At 34.5% G+C, this 23,997-nt stretch overlaps 1 protein-coding gene across 13 annotated transcripts in view; it reads left to right on the top strand.

The window, feature by feature from the left end:
* LOC114325175 (protein daughterless) overlaps positions 1–23,997 on the top strand; it is a 551,617-nt gene that overhangs the window by 505,465 nt on the left and 22,155 nt on the right. For 10 of the 13 annotated variants that reach the window (XM_028273157.2, XM_028273154.2, XM_028273153.2 and 7 more), the window contains one exon: positions 5,277–5,375. The exons of the other annotated variants lie outside the window; for them this stretch is intronic. In XM_028273157.2, the coding sequence (XP_028128958.1) occupies positions 5,277–5,375 (99 nt within the window). The remainder of the gene's footprint in view (positions 1–5,276; positions 5,376–23,997) is intronic. 13 annotated transcript variants of the gene reach the window in all.

Here is a 23,997-nt window from a genome sequence, read left to right as displayed (position 1 = left end):
TTATCAATTTTGGATTGAGTCGGTATATATATCCAAATATCCAATTGAAATCATAGAAATAAAATTTAGCTTATACTGATATGTCATACATCATTCAGTTTTGATTGACAACGATTGAGGTTTAAAATCAATGTAAAACAAAAAATGTTCATTCATTGTTCAGAAAAGTTATAAATTCAGAAATGATATACAGCATACACAGCTAGGTGATTTATATGGTGTTCTAAATGGTATAATTTGAAAAAGAGTTTTCATAAAATTTTAATGTAGTCGTGTACGGTACTTGTATTGTAGTGGTAGTTGAAATAATAAAATTTGATAAAAAGTCTCAAAAAAGAGCATGAATGAATCCCGAACTATAGTGGAGTATGAGATTTAGACAGAACCTATATGCAGCACATTTATATTCAGCTAATATTAATACCGGACCATATGGGACATATTCAATAATTAACAGAAAAAACAATGCAAATAAACTACTCTTCTTTTTACTATTGTCATTGTTTCAAAAGTAATAGTTGGTCAACGGTATGAATAAATTTGGTTGATTCTAATTGAGACAGTCACCAGATGTAACTATGATAAATCCAGCATAGACACCAAGTTGGATACGATCCCATTCATAACATACCAACTCGCATACATATTTATTAAGAAAAATAAATATATGGAAGAATATATTTAGAAATTGAATTAAGGTGTCATGCTATTATATGTGTAATGTGGCATGACATCACTTAATTCAATTTCTAAATATATTCTTCCATATATTTATTTTTCTTAATATGTAACTGAGTTGATGTGTTATGAATAGGGTCGTATTCAACTTGGGGTCTATGTATTTTGGATTTATTGTAGTTACGCGTAGCATTGCAACCCTGACAGAAATGGTGGTGATATCTGATGACTGTCCCAAAATTAGAATCAAACAAATTTATTCAAAGCTTTGACCAACTATTACTTTTGAAACAATGCTATTGTCTTTCTGCTCCGGTATGAGCCTGTTTCTTTTTGAAGTGAAAACTTCTTTAGGGACGTTGTGCGATTTTTGGATAGGGGAAAAAGCAGCGAATTCGCGACCGTCATTGCGACCGTCATCACAACCGTCATTGCGACCGTCATCGCTTATGCTATACATATAATATTTGTATGTATATATAAATTGTATAGAAGTATTTAAATCTAAAATAAATGTAAAACCTATTTTAAGATGGGAAAAAAAAAGGATTTATTTCGCGACCGTCATCTCTTCGGCGAAATAAATTTTGTAGGTATCTATATTATGTGTATCTATACATAAATTGTATAGAAGTATTTAAATTTAAAATAAATGTAAAACCTATTTTTGAATGGGGAAAAAGTATTTATTTCGCGACCATCATTGCGACCGTCATCTCTTCGGCGAAATAAATTTTGTACGTACATATTTGTATTGAAGTGAAAACTTCTTTAGAGACGTTGTGCACTTTTTGGATGAGAAAAAGTATTAAATTGGCGACCGTCATCGCTTCGACGAAATAAATTTTTGAAGTGAAAACTTCTTGAGGGTTGTTGTGCACTTTTTGGATGGGGAAAAAGTATTAAATTAGCGACCGTCATCGTGACCATCATCGCTTCGACGAAATAAATTTTTGAAGTGAAAATTTCTTTAGGGACGTTGTGCACTTTTTAGATGGGGAAAAAGTATTGAATTAGCGACCGTCATCGCTTCGACGAAATAAATTTTTGAAGTGAAAACTTCTTTAGGGACGTTGTGCACTTTTTGGATGTGAAAAAGTATTAAACTAGCGACCATCATCGCTTCGACGAAATAAATATTTGAAGTGAAAACTTCTTGAAGGACGTGGTGCACTTTTTGGATGGGGAAAAATATTAAATTAGCGACTGTCGTCGCTTCGACGAAATAAATTTTTAAGTGAAAATTTCTTTATTAACGTTGTGTACTTCTTGGATGGGACAAAAAATATTGAATTTGCGACCGTCATCACTTCGCTGAAATAAATTTTGTACGTATATTAATTATGTGTATGTATACATAAATAACATAGGGCATACGCTTCGCGTATATGATATAGGTATAGCACTTCTTTTTGGATGGGGAAAAAGGATTGAGCTTGTAATTTATATACTATAAGAAGTTTTCACTTCTGTCGGCACTCCCACGAGTGCCTTCAATTATTTTTTCATCTTCATTTCTTTTTACTTTCCTTCCTCGTCTTCATATTTTTTTCATGCTTCATTATTTATTATATCAGTATTAAACCATAGTGTGTAATCATAGACCATGATTAATTATGTATGATACGATGGATATACGCACTGATGTGGCAGGATAATAAAGATTCGTTATGTCTGATTAATCAAGGAAGCCTAATCTTGAAAAGGAAGGAGATTTTCTATTTGGATGGCCTGATAAATAACTTCATTTGAAATGAAAAACATGTTCTTCCTGAAAATTCTTTTATTTTATTCGATATATGTAGTCTCCTTTTAGCTCAATACAATGATTCCAATGATTTTATAACTTTTTTATATCGTGCGAATAATATGATTCTGGAAGCTCTGCAAAATGGCTGTTTGTTTCTTCAATTATCTCTTTCAATCTCTTCTCCTTCAATCTCTCTAATCAATTTCTTATCTCTTTCTTCAATATTAGGTTTGTTCTAGCATCAGTTTCAAACGGTTTGAAACTATCAGCGAATAGTGGACCAGCGCGAGTAGAGGGGATAGCACTGGTGACTGTATTATGTTCTCTCACTGACCAACTGTTTGCTGACGGTTTCTGATTAGTTTGACTGTTTGCTAGAACAAACCTATTGGCTATTGATAGTTTTACCTTTTTCAAGAAAGGCAATTAAAAGTATGCCTGTGCAATCCCAAAATACAGTGGCCATGACTTTTGTGACCCATAGGGCTTTTCATCGATTGTCATTTGTTTCGAGCTTCTGTCATGTGTCACATAATATTAATATATCTACGTCATACGTCTTTGGTTTACATCTGTGGCTTGGTTCTAAAAGGACCAATGTCACAATTTCACTTTTTTGTACAGCTTTATTTAAAATTTAATATTGACAAAACCAAACATAAAGAATTGATATATACGCTGTGAGCTCGTACGTAGAGGGGATATTTACAAATTCGCGAGCGCCAGTAGTGACAAGTCTGTAAACGTTTACCGGAAATTTGACATAAATGTCAAAGTGATTAATTTAAAATTAAAATTAAAAACATTAATTATAAAAAATATTAGTTAGTCAAAGCTGTGGTATATATTTTTACCTTAAATATACTTACGTTTTAAATACTGCATTTAAGTTTTCTTAATGTTCCTTAACATGTAATTATCAATTAATCCATTAATCTTAGCGCCATCTACACGATAATTGTGAAAGTATCCGAAGTAAGAAATTCATATTTTATCAATAGAACGTCAAAATGATTAGCAAAATCTTAAAAAAATCGATTACAATTTAATTACTTTTTTGCGTTGTAAATATTAAGCGATAACAAATAAATAATAAATTTAAAAATTACCGGTGAAAGTTGAATAGTAATCCGCTAGGAGCGACACCAGCGAAGCTCAGAGCGTATACCAATAACGTACGACGTAGATATATTATGTGACACATGACAGAAGCTCAAAACAAATTACTGTGAATGAAAAGCCCTATAGGGCTTTTCATCGATTGCCATTTGTTTCGAGCTTCGTCATGTGTCACATAATATTAATAGACTTACTAAGGAAGTAAAACTTCTCTTGTAGGTAGATGGTATATAAATTTCTTAAAAATTTTTCTAAAAAAATCCAAGTTGTTAAAATAAGTAAACCACTGTATAAAAAGGCAAAGTTGAAATTTTGACTGTTAGAAAGTTAGGAAAAAAATTAAAACATGTGGTTACTTACTTCAGATCCAAAGTATAGATATAGAATAGATCTATTAACTTATTGTTGACATTGTTGTAGCCGTAATGGCTTAATTTTTGTAATGTTAAGGTCATTCGACCTAACTGTGTAGCTAGTTCCAACTACTTTGGATCTGAAGTAAGTAACCACATGTTTTAATTTTTTTCCTAACTTTCTAATAGTCAGAATTTCAACTTTGCCTTTTTATACAGTGGTTTACTTATTTTAGGTTTCAACCTGACGATGGACTGATTAGTCCGAAAACGTTTGTTTTGTACTAGTGATGTATCCACTTTAATCCGACTTGGATCTTTTTAGAAAAATTTTTAATAAATTTATATACCATCTACCTACAAGAGAAGTTTTACTTCCTTAGTAAGTTTTTTATTATGGTATACAGCCAATGAGAGGAATTTTTTCCTTTTTATAATATTAATAAAGCTACGTCATACGTCTTTGGTTTGTATCATTGGTATATACTATATACCAATAACGTATGACGTAGATATATTAATATTATGTGACACATGACAGAAGCTCGAAACAAATGACTGTGAATGAAAAGCCCTATTGATCGACTCTTGGTCGCTCCGGAGCACGTTTACTGGTTTCAGTCCTGTGCCGTGCTTTCTGATGGATTGTGTCTTCTTCTTGTGCTTTCTGAAAAGTCTGATGGATTGTGCTTCATTAGGTCCAAACACTGCTGAGAAGTGGCCAAACGATCATGTTTTTGATCAATGGTCGCAAACGCGGCACATATCAGCAGGATATTTTTTTCATATTCAAAACATGGTTCAAAATATTATTTGTGCGCTCTTTACTAATTCTTGTGGCCAATTCACGTACCTTCACTTTACGATCAGGTAGAACCATTTTGTGGAATTTCTTTACATTTTCCGGTGTAACTGCATCGGTGGGCCGTTCAGTACGTGGTTCATCCAATGTAGATACACGTTTACGAAATTCACGGAACCAAATCAATGTCAATCGGTTTGATAGCTCACTGGGTTGGAGGACACATTTTATTGTAAGCATCTAATCGGTTCTTGGTCCGAGACTCAGTTGATCACATACATTTATTACACGCATTAGTGTAAAATCCAAAGTTGGAACTTCAACTATAAATTTAAAATTCAGGAGAGAATAGAGTTGCCCTATGAATGATTGGTAACTCATTAATTGGCAACTTATGGCTGGTAAGAAAATAACAGATAATATAATAAAATAGTAAGTAACTGTTGTTTCGCTAAAATCTTCAAGCAATTCTACAAACTACAAAGTTCGCACAAACATATTTCTATGATTTCAATACCTCTTTAAAAAGATCATTCTGGGTTGACAAACGCCCCGATTTTAAATGTTACAACAGTTGTTCCAGTGCTGATGAAACAGAGGAGGGTGATTTAGATCCAGATATTAAAGCCCAAAGGGAAAAAGAGAGGAGGCAGGCTAATAATGCGAGGGAAAGGTGGGACATTTTTATTTATTTTTATTTTTATGCTTACGTGCAAAATAAAAGGCCATGTGATTGTTGTGAAGTTCTTTTTATATTACTTACAAAGAAAGTGAACACATGAAACTTGTTTTTATGTATATAAAAGTAAATATGATATTATATAATTGAAAATTTCCCGGTATGGTTGCGAAAAAACACAATATAGTTTTTCACAATATAGTCTTTCATTTGAATATACTTCTTCTTCTCCTTGTTTTTGTGTAGACATGTCTATTTTTCAGTGTGCTCCCAGTAAGTTTCATCGTTTTCGTGATCATTCCATTTTACTATTCTAGCTGTCCCATCGTGTCTTACCACATCAATTTTTCTAAGGGATTTCATCTCTGCTGTTTCTAGCTTTATTTTTGTCCTCTCTGTTTCGAGTAATGTGTCTGTCGTGTGTCATTATTGGTCTGATAACTGTTTTGTAAATTCTGATTTATTTCTCCATATCGTTTTGTTCAGATCCCTGCGGCTCTGTTTGCTCTATTCACTTAATCTTCCACTTCTGTTTCGAGCCTTCCGTAGCTAGATAGTGTGATGACTATACTAAATTTACAATCAAGATGCAGTAGACATAAACAAACCAAGACACGTAGAATGCTACTAGGAGCACTGCCGAATCATAATTTACAATGTATATACATTGTAAATCTCAAATCATGATTTCCAAAGTGATTATACATTGTAAATTATGATTCGGGATTGCTCCTAGTTGTCTTGGTTTGTTTATTTCTACTGCATCTTGATTGTAAATTTAGTATAGATATTTAAATTCCATCACAGTTATATCCACGCATTTTTTTTTGGGGAAATTAACATTGAATATTCCATCATAGCCTAATACAGGGTATCCCATAATGGATTGAGGGTTTTAAAGGAATAAAAAGAAACATTCAAATCATTTTAGAACAATTTTAATACACTTGTTGGGTACGTTAACAATGCGGATTTATTGTTTAAATAAAATATCCTTTAAATGTTGGCCGTCTTCTTCGTAGCAGGCTGTTAACCTAGAGCGCAAGCTGCGGAAAACTCGCTGGCACATCTGAACGGGTATGTTACGTACAGCATTGGTAATGCGGTCTTTCAGTTGCTGTATGGTTTCTGGTACTGGATCGGTGTAGACGATACTCTTTAGGTACCCCCATAGAAAAAAATCTAAGGGGTCAGGTCTGGGGATCGTGGGGGAAACAAAATATCTCCGTTAATTGAAATAACCGTTCCAGGAAACAGTTCTGTAACTGCGTTGATTGACATTGCTGCAGTATGTGCCGTGGCATCATCTTGCTGAAACCACGTTCCGTTGACATCATAGCCAGGGATCTGGCGCAAGGATTGGCGTAAAGAATTACGAATCATAGTGGTGTAGCGGGCGCTGTTCACAGTAACCGCACGTCCTGCACCATCTTCAAAAAAGTACGGCCCGATTATGCCCGAGGCGGACATGGCACACCATACGGTCACTTTTTTGGAGTGTAATTGTCTTTGGTGTTTTTGCCTTGGATTATCTTGGGCCCAATAGCGGCAATTGTGCTTGTTCACATATCCGTTAAGATGAAAATGTGCTTCATCACTAAAAATAATGTTCTCCATACCACCTTCATTCCAAAAATTGTTTATCATTGTTTCAGCAAAAATTTTTCGTTTTAGATGATCGTCCGGCTTCAAAAATTGACAAAGCTGAATCTTATAGGGGTGAAACTTTAAGTCATTCCGCAATATTCTTTGGACACTAGTGCGCGCCAATCGCAATGATTAAAGGTCGCGTCATATTATAATGCACGTCGCGTTTTCGGCACGTAGCGTTTGCAGACCGTCAATCGGACTGCCCATTCACATTATCATACATAGAACGTTTACGTTGGTTTCAGTTTGGTGTGGTGCAGATGTGTTTATTGTCACAACACATGTTTACATGACAAATTGCCTCGAAAACTACTTTTTAAATTAGACCGGGCAGTATCGTCGCCCCGGCTAGCGAAATTATTCCGATTCGATATTTTTAAACAAACTTACTCAAAAAGAAGTCCTTATAACATATCCACAGGGTGCCGGGCGGTACCGTGGTCGAAAAATTGTTTAAACATTTTTTTTAAACAAATTCACAAAAATATTTTTTTCATTTCGAGCAATATTTTTTTAGATAAACTGGGTCATTCTGGGCAAAAAAGGTCTCTTGTCATTTTTCTCTAAAATTGATTGTTGTCGAGTTACATGCGATTAAAAACTTGAAAAATGCGAAAAGGCCATTTTCAAGGCTTAATAACTCGATTAAAAGTATTATTATGAATTTCAATAAGTGACCAAATCAAGTTTCAAACCCCTTCTTCAAGGTCCCAAAGAGATTTTTGTCATTATTTTACTACAAAGCTGTTATTTTTAGTTTATTAACAATTAGCGCTATAGTCCAAGGGCGCCCATATAAAAAATTTTAGGGGGGGGCCAAACGTGAAGATGTTGCACATTACATTTTGTATATTTCGGATGACAATATATACAGTAGACTCTCTCTATAACGAAGGATATAACGAGGTTTCGCTTATAACGAGGTACATTAGGTGTTCCATGAAATTCCTATTGAACTATAACGCTCTATAACGAGGCATATTTGGTTACAACGAGGAAAATTGAAATCGAAGAATACGTGTCTTTACCTGTTTTTAGCGTTGTAATGGTCATAAATAAATAAATGAACTCGAGGCCAGTGCTGTAATAAACTCGGCCACCTGTAATAATCTTCTGCCTGTTTATCGACCGATATTGAATATTATAGGAAATTTACAATTTATGACGGCGAAGTCTCATTGTTTACTGTTCAGGTTGACCATCGACACCTAACAAACTACGTTAGAGGCATCAAAACAAGGCATGCATCGTTGTTTGATATAACGAGATCCGCTTATAACGAGATAATTAGTCCACCATTTCAGTTCTCGTTATAGAGAGAGTCTACTGTAGTTTAAACCACCTAAAAAACCTAGTTTGAACCATGTTGTGAGAAATTATGCATACATTTAAATACTAGACCAAGTTTTTAAATGGAAATGTCATGGGTGCCACAAAAGTTGCGCCTCTCTTTAAAACCCGTTTGAAAAGAATACAATGCTTGCAAAGCACTGCCTTCAACTATGGCGAGTAGACTAACCATGAGTATGTGTCGAACCAAGCTTTTACTTTAAAATCTTAAAAAGGAGCCCTCTTTATTTTTGCAGATTTAGAATCCTTATGAAAAATAAGTCACATATATTCCAAACATTTTTAGAATCGTTGATAAATGGCGCAAAAAAATCGCATTTTTCGATTATAGCGCCATCCGTCAACAATTCTAAAAAAAGATTCGAATAAATGTTACTTATTTTTTGAGGAGGAGACTCAATCTGCAATAAAAAACGGGGGTTCCTGTTTGATGTCATTCTATAGATTTTTGAAAAATATTAAACGCGTGTTTTTTAGTTTTTCATTTGTAAAGTATAGTATATTTGTCAAGTATATTTCTCGAGATATTAGACCGTTTCTATAATTTTGCTATGGTATCACGATATATCGTTTTTTTCGATTATAGCGCTCTCTATCCACAATTCGCAAAATGGCTCGAATAAAATTTGCTTATTTTTACAAGAAAAATACAAATCTGCAACAAAAATTAGGGGTTCCATTTAAGATTTTAAAGTTACCCCCTGCTCCACACCCAGCGGTTGAAGTGGTGGACTTGTTTAGTGTCATCGCATAGATTTTTGAGAAATATTTAACACATATTTTTCAGTTTTTCGATCCGATGTTCATTTCGCGAATTATTCGACCTTTCCGCTACTTTTGGGACACCCTGTATATAACACTCATTCGCAGGGCCGGCCCTAGGGTTTGCGGCGCCCTAGGCGAAAACAAATTTTGCGCCCTCATTACAGTTGAAAAAGTTCAACTAGCACTTTACCGGGACACGGTATTTCAACTCTGTGTTATGTTAATAATTTAATTTAATTTAATAAACCTTTGATTAATGACTGGGATATATAAATAAAATAACTGCTATTTTACATAACACAAACTTTAATTTCATAAAAAGCAAATGTAATTACATAAGACGTACTTTAACCAAAGGCATATGGGTTTAATGGGTCAAAGTTGAATTCTGTACATATAATTTTCATCATAAAAAACGGAGACTCAAAGTTAGTCTACAAATCTTTTATAACACTGTCTTAAACAATACACTGACTAACATATTGCAATATTGTTTGCTATTGGATTACTGTTCTATTAACTTCGGACTGAAAGTCACTTTTAAATACAGATTAGAAATTAACAGTATTTCTTGGCTAAAAACTAAAGTCCTAAGGGCACTTTTCTTGCTTTCTGCTTAGCAAATTCTTGAATGAGAACTTTTAAGTCTACTTGTCTTGCTCTCTCACTTTCAATAGATATTGTCGCCAGACCTACAAGTCTCTCCTGGCACATTGTACTGCGGAGATAGGTTTTAATTAATTTAAGTTTGGAAAAACTCCGTTCTGCACTAGCTACAGAAAGTGGCATCGTAAGCAAAATACGAAGTGCTACACATATGTTAGGAAATCCATTCTCAAGGTTGTGTTGGTAAATGTAGTTTAGGACTTCTTCAGGGCTTGATATAGAGTCGATGAGATGATGAGAAATTGCTTTCAATTCAGAACACAGTCCTACAGCATCAATATCAGATTCAATTAAACGTCCATCTTTTTGAATTCCTAATGATTTTTCTAAGTTGTTGCACATCGACTTAACCTCAGATGTAGTCTTGTTTTTAAGATCAGTAATGTTGTATAAAAATCCAAAGACACCAGATACTGTATTTAACTGGGAAAATCTTTCTTTTACCGCATTAGCAGCCGTGTCTAAAAGAGCAAAATAAAATTGAATCTTGAAACTTTCTGACGGGTCACTGGCAACATTTGCTGATTCATCTGTTGATTCATAATCAAACATTTTCTTCTTTTTTCTTATTCGGACCTTCTCCCTCTCAAAAATTGGTTCTATTCCAACTTCTTCTGCTACTTCCTTAGCATCAACCAGAACTCTCTGAAACTGTACATCACTTCTGGCTGTAACCAAAAACTCTTCGGTTTTTTTCAGGTGACTAACTGCTTTCTGGAGACTCAAATCCTTTTCTTGTAGTATCTTACTGGTTAGGTTTACCTGAAATAAAATATTGTGCCATGTAACAAGGGCAACAATAAACTTGAAGTCTGAGAGGTGTTTAAGTAATCCAAGTGCTTCTACCTTCGCAATACTGCCACTTGATCCTTTTAGAGAAGTGTCCTCAGAAATCTCCTCCAAAGCATCACACACATGAGACAAGTGGTACCGCAGAGGCGTTAGTGCATCAATTCGACTGGACCATCTTGTATCACTTAAGGGTTTTAATGTCAAAGCTGGAACATGACGGCGCAAAACATCCCATCGTCGAGTTGATGCCGAAAAAAACACATATGTTCGTTGAACCACATCGAAAAAAGTAGTAACCTCTACACAGCACGAAGCTGCATCGTTCACAACAAGGTTCAAAGTGTGTGAGCAGCATGGAACATAAAATGCACGTGGGTTGACATCTAAAATTCTCTTTTGAACTCCACTTTCTTTTCCTCTCATGTTGCTTCCGTTGTCATAACCTTGCCCACGAATATTCTCTACAGGCAAAGAAATCTCTTTTAACTTTTCTAAAACTACTTCCGTCATATACTCACCACTGGTACTTTCAGTGAGAGGCACAAATCCCAAAAAGTGTTCTTTTACAAGTACTTGATGATAACTAGATACTTCTGTTGAGGATGCCAGAGATGACTTTGGTAGTTCAACAAATCGAATAATAATTGTCATTTGCTCTACGTGACTAACATCTGGTGTGCAGTCTAAAATAATAGAAAAATATTTAGCCGTATGTACTGAGGACAATATATCTGCATTTATTGCATTAGCTAAAGTTTGAATCATCTCATTTTGTATATTTTTCCCTAAGTAATGAGTGTGCCTGTTGACATCACTTTTGATTTTTCTTAGATGCTCATTCATTATTGGGTCAAACATGGCCAAATATTCAATAAATTTTAAAAAATTTCCGTTGTCATTAACATCTAATTTTTCTGTCGTGCCGCGAAATGACAAGTTTTGGGACCCAAGAGTTTTGACGAGAGCAAACAGCCGTTCTAGAATTTTCTGCCAGTAAATTTCCTCTTGTTTTATTTTTTGTTCATAAACATTGTCAACAGTTAAATTTTTTTTAAGTGCTTTTTTCAGTGTTTTCCATTTTTCAAAGTTTTGAAGGTGATCATTTGATGTTTCGTGCGTTTCAAGGAGGGCCGACATATTGTGCCAGTCATTACAACCACTTTTGCCTAATGAAGAAGAGACATTTATGCCGCCAAACACCTTACAACAAAAACAGAAAACTTTGTCGGTAGATTTTGAGTATTGAAGATAGTCTCGGTACACATATTCACCATTTGGAAGCCTCCTTCTATAATGAAAGTCAGAAAATTTTCTGTTATTCACACCCTTCGGAAATTTTCCTTTTACTTGGTCAGGTCCATGCTCTACTAAAATGGTTCGTAAAGTTTGGCGATTAATATTTAGAGTGTCCCAAGACGCTGGATCAGCATAATCAAGCGTAACTTTGGGTGAGATTGAATTTTCCGGCAGTAATTCCACTGCATTATCTGTAACGTCAACGTCCATTTCAACGAAATTATTTTGAAATTCTTGCAGTTGACGTTCGTTGTTTTCTGCAGAAGTAGATGGCGGTTCAATAGCTGTTATCCTCCTAGGACATTCTTGAGGTTGGATCTGGATGATTCCCCCAGAAGTAGAAGGTGATTCAGTATCTGTTTTCTCTGTAGCATATTCTTGAGGTAGGAGCTGGTTGGTTTTTCCAGAGGTGGAAGGTGATTCATTATAACTTTCCTCCCTAAGAGTTGTGTCATTTGGTTTAATTAAATATTTTTCAAAAGACCCTTTAGCTTTTTTTGCTGACTCCTCTCTTTCCTGTCTTCTTTTCTTAAACCAAGAGCCCGAGTGTTTTCCTGACATCATATCTGGAAAGAAAACAATGATTGGATTAAGCTAACTTCATTTTGAAAAAATGAAAAAATTTTGAATGTCTTTACTCAAGATATGAAATTAGGATTACACCCCCAAGAAGCAAGGACTTCTCTTAAATAAAATTACATTAATAGCCTATTATTTTAATATTATTTATAAATACATTTAAAGTAGGCCTAATTTTGAAATCAATTTGATAGAAATTAGAAGTTAAAAAATTTTACAAAAAAATCCAATGGTCATTCTTGCTTAAAAAGTCAAGTTATACTGTTTTCAACAAAAAATAATTTGTTTTGATAAATATTTGGAAGCAAAATTAGAAATGTCCAGGTGGATTTCAAAACTAATAATTCATTCAACATTCATATTGTGTAATATTAAATAAATTAAACAACCACTCAGTTCGCCCAAATCCCAGAACAGCAGCCAGCATGACCAGCACTCAGCAGCCAGTTCCTAATCAATCACATCGGCATCGTAGGCGAAACAGAGGCAAGTGTTCACAAGGGGTTTTCTTTAAGTTATGATAATTAAACAATCTCAATTTTGATTTGATTTAGGCCTATATACAACAACAATATGACAATGGCCTATATGATATGATGACTGAAAAAAATTATAAATATGAAGAGTATAAGCTACTTACTTGTTAATTCAAACTTCCTTTTGCAGTTTTGTTATCGTAAATTAACAACTACTACTACTGTCAATCAATGCACAAACAAAGTCAACAACACTGCACTACTACACTAAACTGAAAAGTGAAAATGCATAACACGCAGCGCCCTAATGACAGACTAGTACTCTTATTCTGTTCACGCTATGACTGCTGGCTTGACTGAAGTGAAGAGTGTGGGGTTGCCGCGACCACTGCGCCACTAAGTAGGCTTACGCTCAGCGAGGTTGCCAAAACGAGTAATTAATGTTAACGTTAAGTTATAGTTTTGCGTTTTCTTATTTTATAAGACAACTAAAATAAAATATCCTTCACCTTTCATTACCCAGTGATTTTTCTGTCTCTGCGAGTTACACAACTACTACATGAGAAAGTACTACGTCCCTAATTTTGCGCCCTAGGCGGATTTTGCGCCCTAGGCGGCCGCCTAGTTCGCCTATATGGACGGGCCGGCCCTGCTCATTCGTCATGAAAGATCACCTGTTTTTCATTTAAATAAAATTATTCTGTTCATCATAATGTACACTTTAATATAATCTACTTACTAAAAAAATACTTTTGCAAACTAAAATTTGACTATGTTCAATCAATTTTAAAAATTATTTTTCAATATAAATTTATTTCTGCTTATGAAGATGGTTCTATTCGGTGTACACAAAACTTAATATAGAAAACAAATATAACCACTTCACAGATTTTACACTTTATCTTTATAGTACCAGTTCTTAAAGACAAATGGCTCATTAGTGATTATCGGTCAGAGATCGGATTTCTTGCTGATATGATTTTCTTTGCAGTATTATAAATGATTCATTTAATTTATAATTTTGGGTGTCGATTACAGTATATATTATGTTCCCACGTTTCTAATCTCTTTCAATGTTAGCATACCGTGACTGTGCAAAATGTGTATTATGCACATTCCATATAGACCGCTGTCGCAGACACACAGATTTTCTGTTAAACTATTAATTACCCAATATGTGAATCTTTTTATTAATAAATGTTGTTTGTTTCCAATTTTTCTCTCAAAATTATCCAATAATTTTTTGACAAAAATACGTTTATGTAATATAAATTTAATTTTTGTTCTTTCCCGAAAAGCTAGGGGGGGGCACGGCCCCCCCCCTGCCCGTGTGTATGGGCGCCTATGCTATAGTCCAACTGTATCGTCGCCCCCGTTAGCGAAACTATTTCGATTAGATGTTTTTGCACAAACTTACTCAAAAAGAGTCCTTATAACAAACATATCCACAGGGTGCCGGGCGGTGCCGTTGTCAAACAATTGTTTTAACAATTCTTATTAAACAAATTCACAAAAATAATTTTTTCATTACGAACGATTTTTTTTTAGATAATTTGGGTTATTCTTAGCAAAAAACATATCTTGCAAAAATGCGGAAATGGCCATATAACTCGACAACAATCAATTTTAGAGAAAAATCACAAGAGACCTTTTTTGCCCAGAATAACTCAAATTATTATTAATTTGGGTTTAATTAAATTATTAATAAAAAATTATATTTGTGAATTTGTTTAACAAAAATTGTTTAAACAATTTTTAGACCACGGCACCGCCCGGAACCCTGTTGATGTGTTATAAGGACCTCTTTTTGAGTAAGTTTGTGCAAAAAAATCTAATTTCGCTAACGGGGGCGACGATACAGTTGGACTATTGGGACCGTGCAAGTTCGGCAAAGCGACCCCTATTTCTACGCTCTATACTAAAATTCGCACTTTTAATTATATTGGCCAATTATATTAGTCCTGGTTACTGGATAATTGTCAAGGCCATAGTCCAAAAAAATAATAAGAAGAAAAAATAAGATTCAGGTTATGTTATGAAAACGTCAACAATTGTATGTAATAAATAAAATTAGTTATTAAAATGCAGTACTGCAAGCAAAATAAAATTAATTAAATTTACCTTTATATAATAATTGCATATCATATCAATATTGTGGAGCAATATATAATTTTTCTGCTTCATTGACAGAAGGTATGAAATATACGTCAATTTGACAATATGAATTATTTAAGATAGTTGCAATATTTCTCCGCGACTCGCGCAGGGTCGTTTCTCGTTTCCCCTTCCAAGTACTTGCACACCGCGAATAGCGGTAATTGTTAATAGTTAAAAATAACAGCTTTGTAATAAAATAATGACAAAAATCTCTTCAGGACCTTGAAGAAGTTGTTTGAAACTTGATTTGGTCACTTATTGAAATTCATAATAATAATTTTTAATCGAGTTATTCCTTGATTTTTCGCAATTTTAGAGAAAAATGACAAGAAACCTTTTTTGCTCAGAATTACCCAAATTATCTAAAAAAAATATTGCTCGAATGAAAAAATATTTTTGAGAATTTGTTTAAAAAAGATTGTTTAAACAATTTTTCGACCACGGCACCGCCTGGCACCCTGTGGATATGTTATAAGAACCTCTCTTTGAGTAAATTTGTGCAAAAAATCAAATCGGAATAATTTCGCTAGCGAGGGCGACGATACTGACCGGTCTAAATACTCGGTATCAAATTCAAAGAAATACCTACATAAACAACAAGGGGAAAACGACCCGTATCTGTCAACATCCGAAAAATATTGTTTTCGAATGAACCGAACGCAGACGTAACGTGTCTTATACGCTACGTTACGTGTCTTATACGCACAATATGAATGGTTCAATTTAAAAACCATTAAATTATATTTTTCGCAAACGAAACGCTACGTGACGAAAACGCGACGTGCATTATAATATGAGGCGACCTTTAGAATGTTTGCGAACTGACCGCCTGGGATGGCGATTTACAGCGCGCCGTACCCTGTCGATATTGTCTGGCGTTCTCATGGTTCTGGGTCTACCAGCTGGTTTGTGGTTTATAACAGAACCTGTTGCTCGGAATCTTTTTACCCAATTATTCACTAAAGATGCCGACGGTGCATCGGCTAAACGTCTGATGTTGAAATGTTCACAAAAATGTCGACGCGCCATAGTGTAAGAATCGTTCGACTTAGAGCCGTTTTACATGACCGAGATTTACTTCGAAAATTATTTCAAGAATAATAACGAAAATTTATGTACTAAATTTATACAATTTTTCCATTGTTCCTTGTTTTACACCTACAGTTAAATCTTAACATAATTGTTGTGAAACGCATGCGTAGTGTGTAATGTGACTGACATTAAATAGAATTTTGTTATAAATAAAAGGCCACTTATGAAAGAAAACAAAGTTAGAGGTAACCTAAGAAAAAAAGAAATGTGAAATGACATTTTAAGGTTATAAGTTACTACTTTTATTTCTTTATTTTTTAGTAATATATTTGGATAGAGAAGTAAATTCTTGTGCAAAAATAAATAATTTGAACAAAGCAAAGTTACTTCATTGAATAAACAAATCAGCACGTGTTGTAATTATAAAGTTTATGTTATCGTAAACACCACCTCGTTATTTAACGTTCTGCGCAGAAACTCGCGCAGTTTACTCTGAAAACTTTCTAGAATATAGAATACAAGAATAAAAAACCGCTAAACGCCGTAAAAATGAGTGGCGCATAAAATATTCCAGCTACAAAAGATCTGATATGAATATTACGTGGCGCGAAAATGGATTTTCATTTGATGCAAAACAAAATTCTAGTTTTATTTTAAAAGATTTTTCCATAATATTTGCTAAATTTGAAGTAAACGCGCCACAAAAGAGTAACTTTGATACAGTTTGCATTTTAAAACTCTTTTGTGGCGCGTTTACTTCAAATTTAGCAAATATTATGGAAAAATCTTTTAAAATAAAACTAGAATTTTGTTTTGCATCAAATGAAAATCCATTTTCGCGCCACGTAATATTCATATCAGATCTTTTGTAGCTGGAATATTTTATGCGCCACTCATTTTTACGGCGTTTAGCGGTTTTTTATTCTTGTATCAGGAGTTTTTCAAAGTTATTTATAAATTAAATGTATGAAGTTGAATGCAATGTTCCCCTATTACTAGTGTTGAATTACGAAGTCGTGTCCCGCTGTCCCGGACAAGGCTTCTGGGCCATCCGAATTTTCAACGTTTTGGTAAAATTTTATTTTGAAATTTTGAATACGTTATTCTTTTAAGAATTCACATTAAATTGAATTGGTGGGACGCAAAAAAGTCGACAATGTCTGGAATGTAATATGTACTAATTTTTTTTCTTCTACGACGCTACAGCCCATATTGAGCCTTGGCCTCCTTTATTTTTTGCCTCCACCCTTGTTGTTTGTATGTGGCTGCTCTTCTCCATACACGGACTCCTAAAAGTGCTTTTGCGTCGCTGTTTACTGTGTCTTCCCAGCCCTGTCTTGGCTTTCCAACCGGTCTTTTTTCCAGCATTCTAGCGTTCAGTGCTCTTTGTAATACTAGTACAACATAAAAAATTTCCTTTTTTAAGAACGATTTCCGGATTGGGAGTCGAAACGTCAAAAACTAAGAAAAATGTAGTTATAATTACAATCAATTGTTGCTTAATCCCAACAAAAATATCATTGTCAACATAAAAATGTTAAATTATCAATAAAATGATGATATTAAAGTTCTATATTTGAAAAACATGGCCCGATTTTCATTGAAAAGTCCCGGATTTTAAGTATTTTTTTCAGCTTTGTCCCGAGTTCGACTGAATTGGAGTTGGTCACACTACCTATTACACGTCAAGCTTTATAAATGGTCACCTTTGTTGCATTATATCCCAAATAATCTAGTATCTATCGAATGTACACTAGATTTTTTTCTATTCGAAATAGATTGAAACAAAAATATTGAGATGGCCGGTAAATGAAATCGGATTGCCCGTTGCCAGATCAAATTTAGCGTCGTAACCACTACAACTACATAAACCATTTCGGGAATAATCGTTAATTGGATTATACTTTTATAGCTTAATAACTTCTAAACGGCTTAACCGATTTTGATCAGTAAACATGAGTTTGAAACGTATTGACCAGTAGTATCTGATGGATCTAAGGTCAAGTATGATAACTGAAGCTATTACAGGAATTATTGATCTTAAGAAACCGTTTTTCCCACAGGAAATAGATTTTATCATACTTATGAAGCCTATAACCTAAAAATTCGAACTTTCCCGGATATAAGGTATACACCGTTAGATTCGTCTTGAGTCCTTCTACAAACGCTAAGTTATTGGCGCAATTCGTAGGTCGAAATGTTGAGTAATTGTCGAAAAACCAAAATTTTCAAAGTTTAGTTTTTCAGTTTTTCGGCGATACTGAGCCGTGCGTATGTCTGATCCTGACAGCTTAGACACCATTTAAAAGCTTAACTCAACTCTATGGATTTGGTGTATTTACGGTTTTCCTGTCTCTTCTTGAACCGAAGATATATACCCCAAAAAAATATGCTGTTTTGTACCTACCAAGTCCTATAGCTGGCTTATGGGTGGTCAAAAGTCACAAACTACACCGGTTCTAAATCGGCCCTGACCCCCTCTTCAAACACAGAGAAAAAATATCAAATGGGTTTAACTTTTAAACACACATACATACATATCCACAAACATTTTCTCTTTTTTAAATAAAAATTGAGTCACATTTCTAAGCTCTATAACTTTTGAATGGTATAACCGATTTTCAAAATTAGACATGCGTTGGAAAGGTAATGATCAGTTCTATTAGAAGCCGCAAAGGTTGGACTTAATTTTTAAAATTTTTGGGAATTTTGGGGACGAGAACGAAAAACAGACCCTAAATAGGAAGGGCCCTAAAATCTACACCCTTGGACCAAAATCGATGATTGACATATAAATCGGTGAGTCTTTTTCTGAACTTTAAGATGGGAGTTGGCCCAATTTTCAATTCAGTCAGATTTAGAAAATCGAAAATTTCGTGTATAATATAGTGTCGCGTGTAGGGGGGTGTGGGTGTGCGCCACTGGCGAGAACTGCCGTTCTCTGGTAATGTTCAAAATTAGACATGAGTTGGAAAGGTAATGATCAGTATTGTTAGAAGCCGCAAAGGTCGGACTTAAATTTTCGAAGTTTTTGGGAGTTTTGGGGACCAGAACGAAAAACAGACCCTAAATAGGAAGGGCCGTAAAATCGACACCCTTGGAATAAAATGGATGGTTGACATATGAATGGGTGAGTCTTTTTCTTAACTTGAAGATGGGAGTTGGCACAATTTTCAATTCAGTCAGATTTAGAAAATTGAAAATTTCGTGCAAATAATAGTGTCGCGTGTAGGGGGGTGTATTTCTGAGCCACTGGCGGGAACTGCCGGTCTCTGGTAATTTATTCGATATAAAACTAACAGCTTCGATAACCACTAAATCGAAAACTATTAATTTTATGAAAAAATTTTATAATGAACATTTTTTGCTTATAATTAATATTTTTACCAGCATTTGCGGTCAAAATATAATAAAAAATTTCCACCCTCGAGATGAGGTTGGTTGTCACACCCCATGGTAAAAGCGTATTTCTGCATCATATAGATTTTGATCCTTGGACTATCCACTACTTATTGTCAAATTTTCAAACAAATCTATCCATTCTGTAAAAATTGCTAAGTGAAAAATTACAGTTCCTGGACTAATTATACATTTGGAGCTCTATAACTTCTGAACGGCTTACCTGATGTTGATCACCAAACATGAATTTGAAACGTATTGACAAGTAGTATCTGATGCATCCAAGATCGAGTGTGAGTATTACAGGAATTATTGAGCTTGAAAACCCGTTTTTCCCACAGGAAATAGATTTGATCATACTTATGAAGCCTATAACTTAAAAATTCGAATTTTCCCAGATATGAGGTATACACCGTTAGATTCGTCTTGAGTCCTTCTACAAACGCTAAGTTATTGGCGCAATTCGTAGGTCGAAATGTTGAGTAATTGTCGAAAAACCAAAATTTTCAAAGTTTAGTTTTTCAGTTTTTCGGCGATACTGAGCCGTGCGTATGTCTGATCCTGACAGCTTAGACACCATTTAAAAGCTTAACTCAACTCTATGGATTTGGTGTATTTACGGTTTTCCTGTCTCTTCTTGAACCGAAGATATATACCCCAAAAAAATATGCTGTTTTGTACCTACCAAGTCCTATAGCTGGCTTATGGGTGGTCAAAAGTCACAAACTACACCGGTTCTAAATCGGCCCTGACCCCCTCTTCAAACACAGAGAAAAAATATCAAATGGGTTTAACTTTTAAACACACATACATACATATCCACAAACATTTTCTCTTTTTTAAATAAAAATTGAGTCACATTTCTAAGCTCTATAACTTTTGAATGGTATAACCGATTTTCAAAATTAGACATGCGTTGGAAAGGTAATGATCAGTTCTATTAGAAGCCGCAAAGGTTGGACTTAATTTTTAAAATTTTTGGGAATTTTGGGGACGAGAACGAAAAACAGACCCTAAATAGGAAGGGCCCTAAAATCTACACCCTTGGACCAAAATCGATGATTGACATATAAATCGGTGAGTCTTTTTCTGAACTTTAAGATGGGAGTTGGCCCAATTTTCAATTCAGTCAGATTTAGAAAATCGAAAATTTCGTGTATAATATAGTGTCGCGTGTAGGGGGGTGTGGGTGTGCGCCACTGGCGAGAACTGCCGTTCTCTGGTAATGTTCAAAATTAGACATGAGTTGGAAAGGTAATGATCAGTATTGTTAGAAGCCGCAAAGGTCGGACTTAAATTTTCGAAGTTTTTGGGAGTTTTGGGGACCAGAACGAAAAACAGACCCTAAATAGGAAGGGCCGTAAAATCGACACCCTTGGAATAAAATGGATGGTTGACATATGAATGGGTGAGTCTTTTTCTTAACTTGAAGATGGGAGTTGGCACAATTTTCAATTCAGTCAGATTTAGAAAATTGAAAATTTCGTGCAAATAATAGTGTCGCGTGTAGGGGGGTGTATTTCTGAGCCACTGGCGGGAACTGCCGGTCTCTGGTAATTTATTCGATATAAAACTAACAGCTTCGATAACCACTAAATCGAAAACTATTAATTTTATGAAAAAATTTTATAATGAACATTTTTTGCTTATAATTAATATTTTTACCAGCATTTGCGGTCAAAATATAATAAAAAATTTCCACCCTCGAGATGAGGTTGGTTGTCACACCCCATGGTAAAAGCGTATTTCTGCATCATATAGATTTTGATCCTTGGACTATCCACTACTTATTGTCAAATTTTCAAACAAATCTATCCATTCTGTAAAAATTGCTAAGTGAAAAATTACAGTTCCTGGACTAATTATACATTTGGAGCTCTATAACTTCTGAACGGCTTACCTGATGTTGATCACCAAACATGAATTTGAAACGTATTGACAAGTAGTATCTGATGCATCCAAGATCGAGTGTGAGTATTACAGGAATTATTGAGCTTGAAAACCCGTTTTTCCCATAAGAAATAGATTTGATCATACTTATGAAGCCTATAACTTAAAAATTCGAATTTTCCCAGATATGAGGTATACACCGTTAGACGCGTCCTGAGTCCTTCTACAAACGCTCAGTTATTGGCGCAATTCGTAGGTTGAAATTTTGAGTAATTGTCGAAAAACCAAAATTTTCAAAGTTTAATTTTTCAGTTTTTTGGCTATGGTGAGCAGTGTGTATGTCTCAGCTTGATCGCTTATGCGCCATTTAAAAGCTTAACTCAACCCTATTGATTTGGTGTATTTGCGGTTTTCCTGTCTTTTGTTAAACCTAAGATATATACGCCCAAAAAATATGCTATTTTGTATCTACCTAGCCCTCTAGCTGGCTTAAGGGTAGTCAGAAGTCAAAAATTAGACCGGTTCTGAATCGGCCCTCACACATTCTTGAAACACAGAAAAAATTATTCAGATCGGTGTAACTTTTCCACACACATACATACATACATACATACATACATATCCACAAACATTTTCCATTTTTTAAATAAAAATTGAGTCATATTTCTGAGCTCGATAACTTTTGAATGGTATAACCGATTTTCAAAATTTAACATGCGTTGGAAAGGTAATTATCTGTGCTATCAGAAGCCGCAAAGGTCGGGCTTATATTTTTGAAATTTTTGGGAGTTTTGGGGACGAGAACGAAAAACAGGCATTAAATGGGAAGGGCCGTAAAATCCACACCCTTGGACCAAAATTGATGGTTGACATATGAATGGACGAGTCTTTTCCTAAACTTTAAGATGGGGTTTGGCCCAAGTTTAAATTCAGTCAGGTTTAGAAAATCGAAAATTTCGTGTATATATAGTGTCGCATGTAGGGGTGTTGTGCGCCACTGGTGAGAACTGCCGTTCTCTGTGGATAGAATATAGAACAGGTTCTAAATTTTTATATTGAAAATTATCATGGTATATTTCAGAGTAAATCTTGTGTTTTACATCTAACATTTTTATTAGATAATTTTTCATGGTAGTTATCAGCGTCAATTTCGAAGTAAATCTCGGTCATGTAAAACGGCTCTTAAAGAACGATTCAAGCATAAACGCCCGTTGTTCTGCTGGCCACTGTGCCATCGTAACTGAAATCCGCATGCTTGCGCAACCTAACTACACAGTCAGCTCATTCCTACTTAGCGCAGGGCCGGTGCCAGAATAATTTAAAATCTTAAATCCATTATGGGACACCCTGTATAAGTGGGGTATTCAGTGTCACACTCCGTCGTTTTTTCTAATATTTCTCTGATGATATGTGCCGTCGTTCGTTAAGTGTCAGAGACAAAATTCTATATGCCATATTAACAAGGAAAATCCTTCATATAGTTGGAACATTCAAGCAAGGGTGACTTGTTTCTGGCTAGAGACTGAATTTCTTTCAAAGTTGGTAGCTCAGTTTGCTCTTGTAGTAGTTCTATATCATATCTACCTTCAGCTGTACATTCTCCATTAAGTAACAAACTATAGTGTTCCTGCCGCCTTTTACTTGGTTCGTTTGTGGCTTCAAAACGTTTCTTTTTGGGTCATTCCATATCAACTCAACACATCTAATTTCCACCCCTCTTTAGATTTGGTTATAATTTGGATTACTCATAGTGGCTAATAAGGTAACCAAAAATACAAAAGTTTAAATTTTTATCTCAAATCGTTTTCGAGATATAGTTATGTAAAGTTTTCCAAAAAATTCCATAACACCGCGACCATACTTTTTTGGAATGGTTGTAGAAGCTGTCCTAATTGAACTAGAATGCTGGGAGAGGTGTCATTTTGTAGCATTTTTAAGCTCTTTACAGTGATATATGATATATACAACATGATGTTATAATAAACAAGTTTTTCTCAAACAGGAAAAATATATTTTTTTGTTTGTTTTTTTTCCAAAAAGTACATAATTTAAAATTCTCATAATATTCCTACAAATACATAGTACTGTTGTTAATAATATATAAAAATTTTATCATGGGATGGTGATGGGTTCAACATAAAAAAAATTAATTTTATACATACAGTATGGTTCAAATGAAAGGAATAAATTCGCAATTTCACAAGCTGCCGACTTTAAGGAAAATATCGAAACAGATAAATTTTTATTTTTAAATTGTAATTTTTTGGCATATATATCATACTAGTGACGTCATCCATCTGGGCGTGATGACGTAATCGATGATTTTTTAAATGAGACTAGGGGTCGTGTGCTAGCTCATTTGAAAGGTTATTCAATTCTCTATTCAGTAATATAAACATTAATATAATTGTTTATACAGGGTGGCAAATTTTTATATGTTATTAACAACAGTACTATGTATTTGTAGGAATATTATGAAAATTTTAAATTGTATTCATCACAGTGTTTAATTTCTACCCCATCGCCTAATGTACAGCTGGTTCCAAAAAAAACTGATACGACTT

The sequence above is a fragment of the Diabrotica virgifera genome, chromosome 9 (assembly GCF_917563875.1).
Source record: "Diabrotica virgifera virgifera chromosome 9, PGI_DIABVI_V3a".
NCBI lineage: Eukaryota > Metazoa > Arthropoda > Insecta > Coleoptera > Chrysomelidae > Diabrotica > Diabrotica virgifera.
This window is presented reverse-complemented; position numbering and strand designations above follow the sequence as displayed.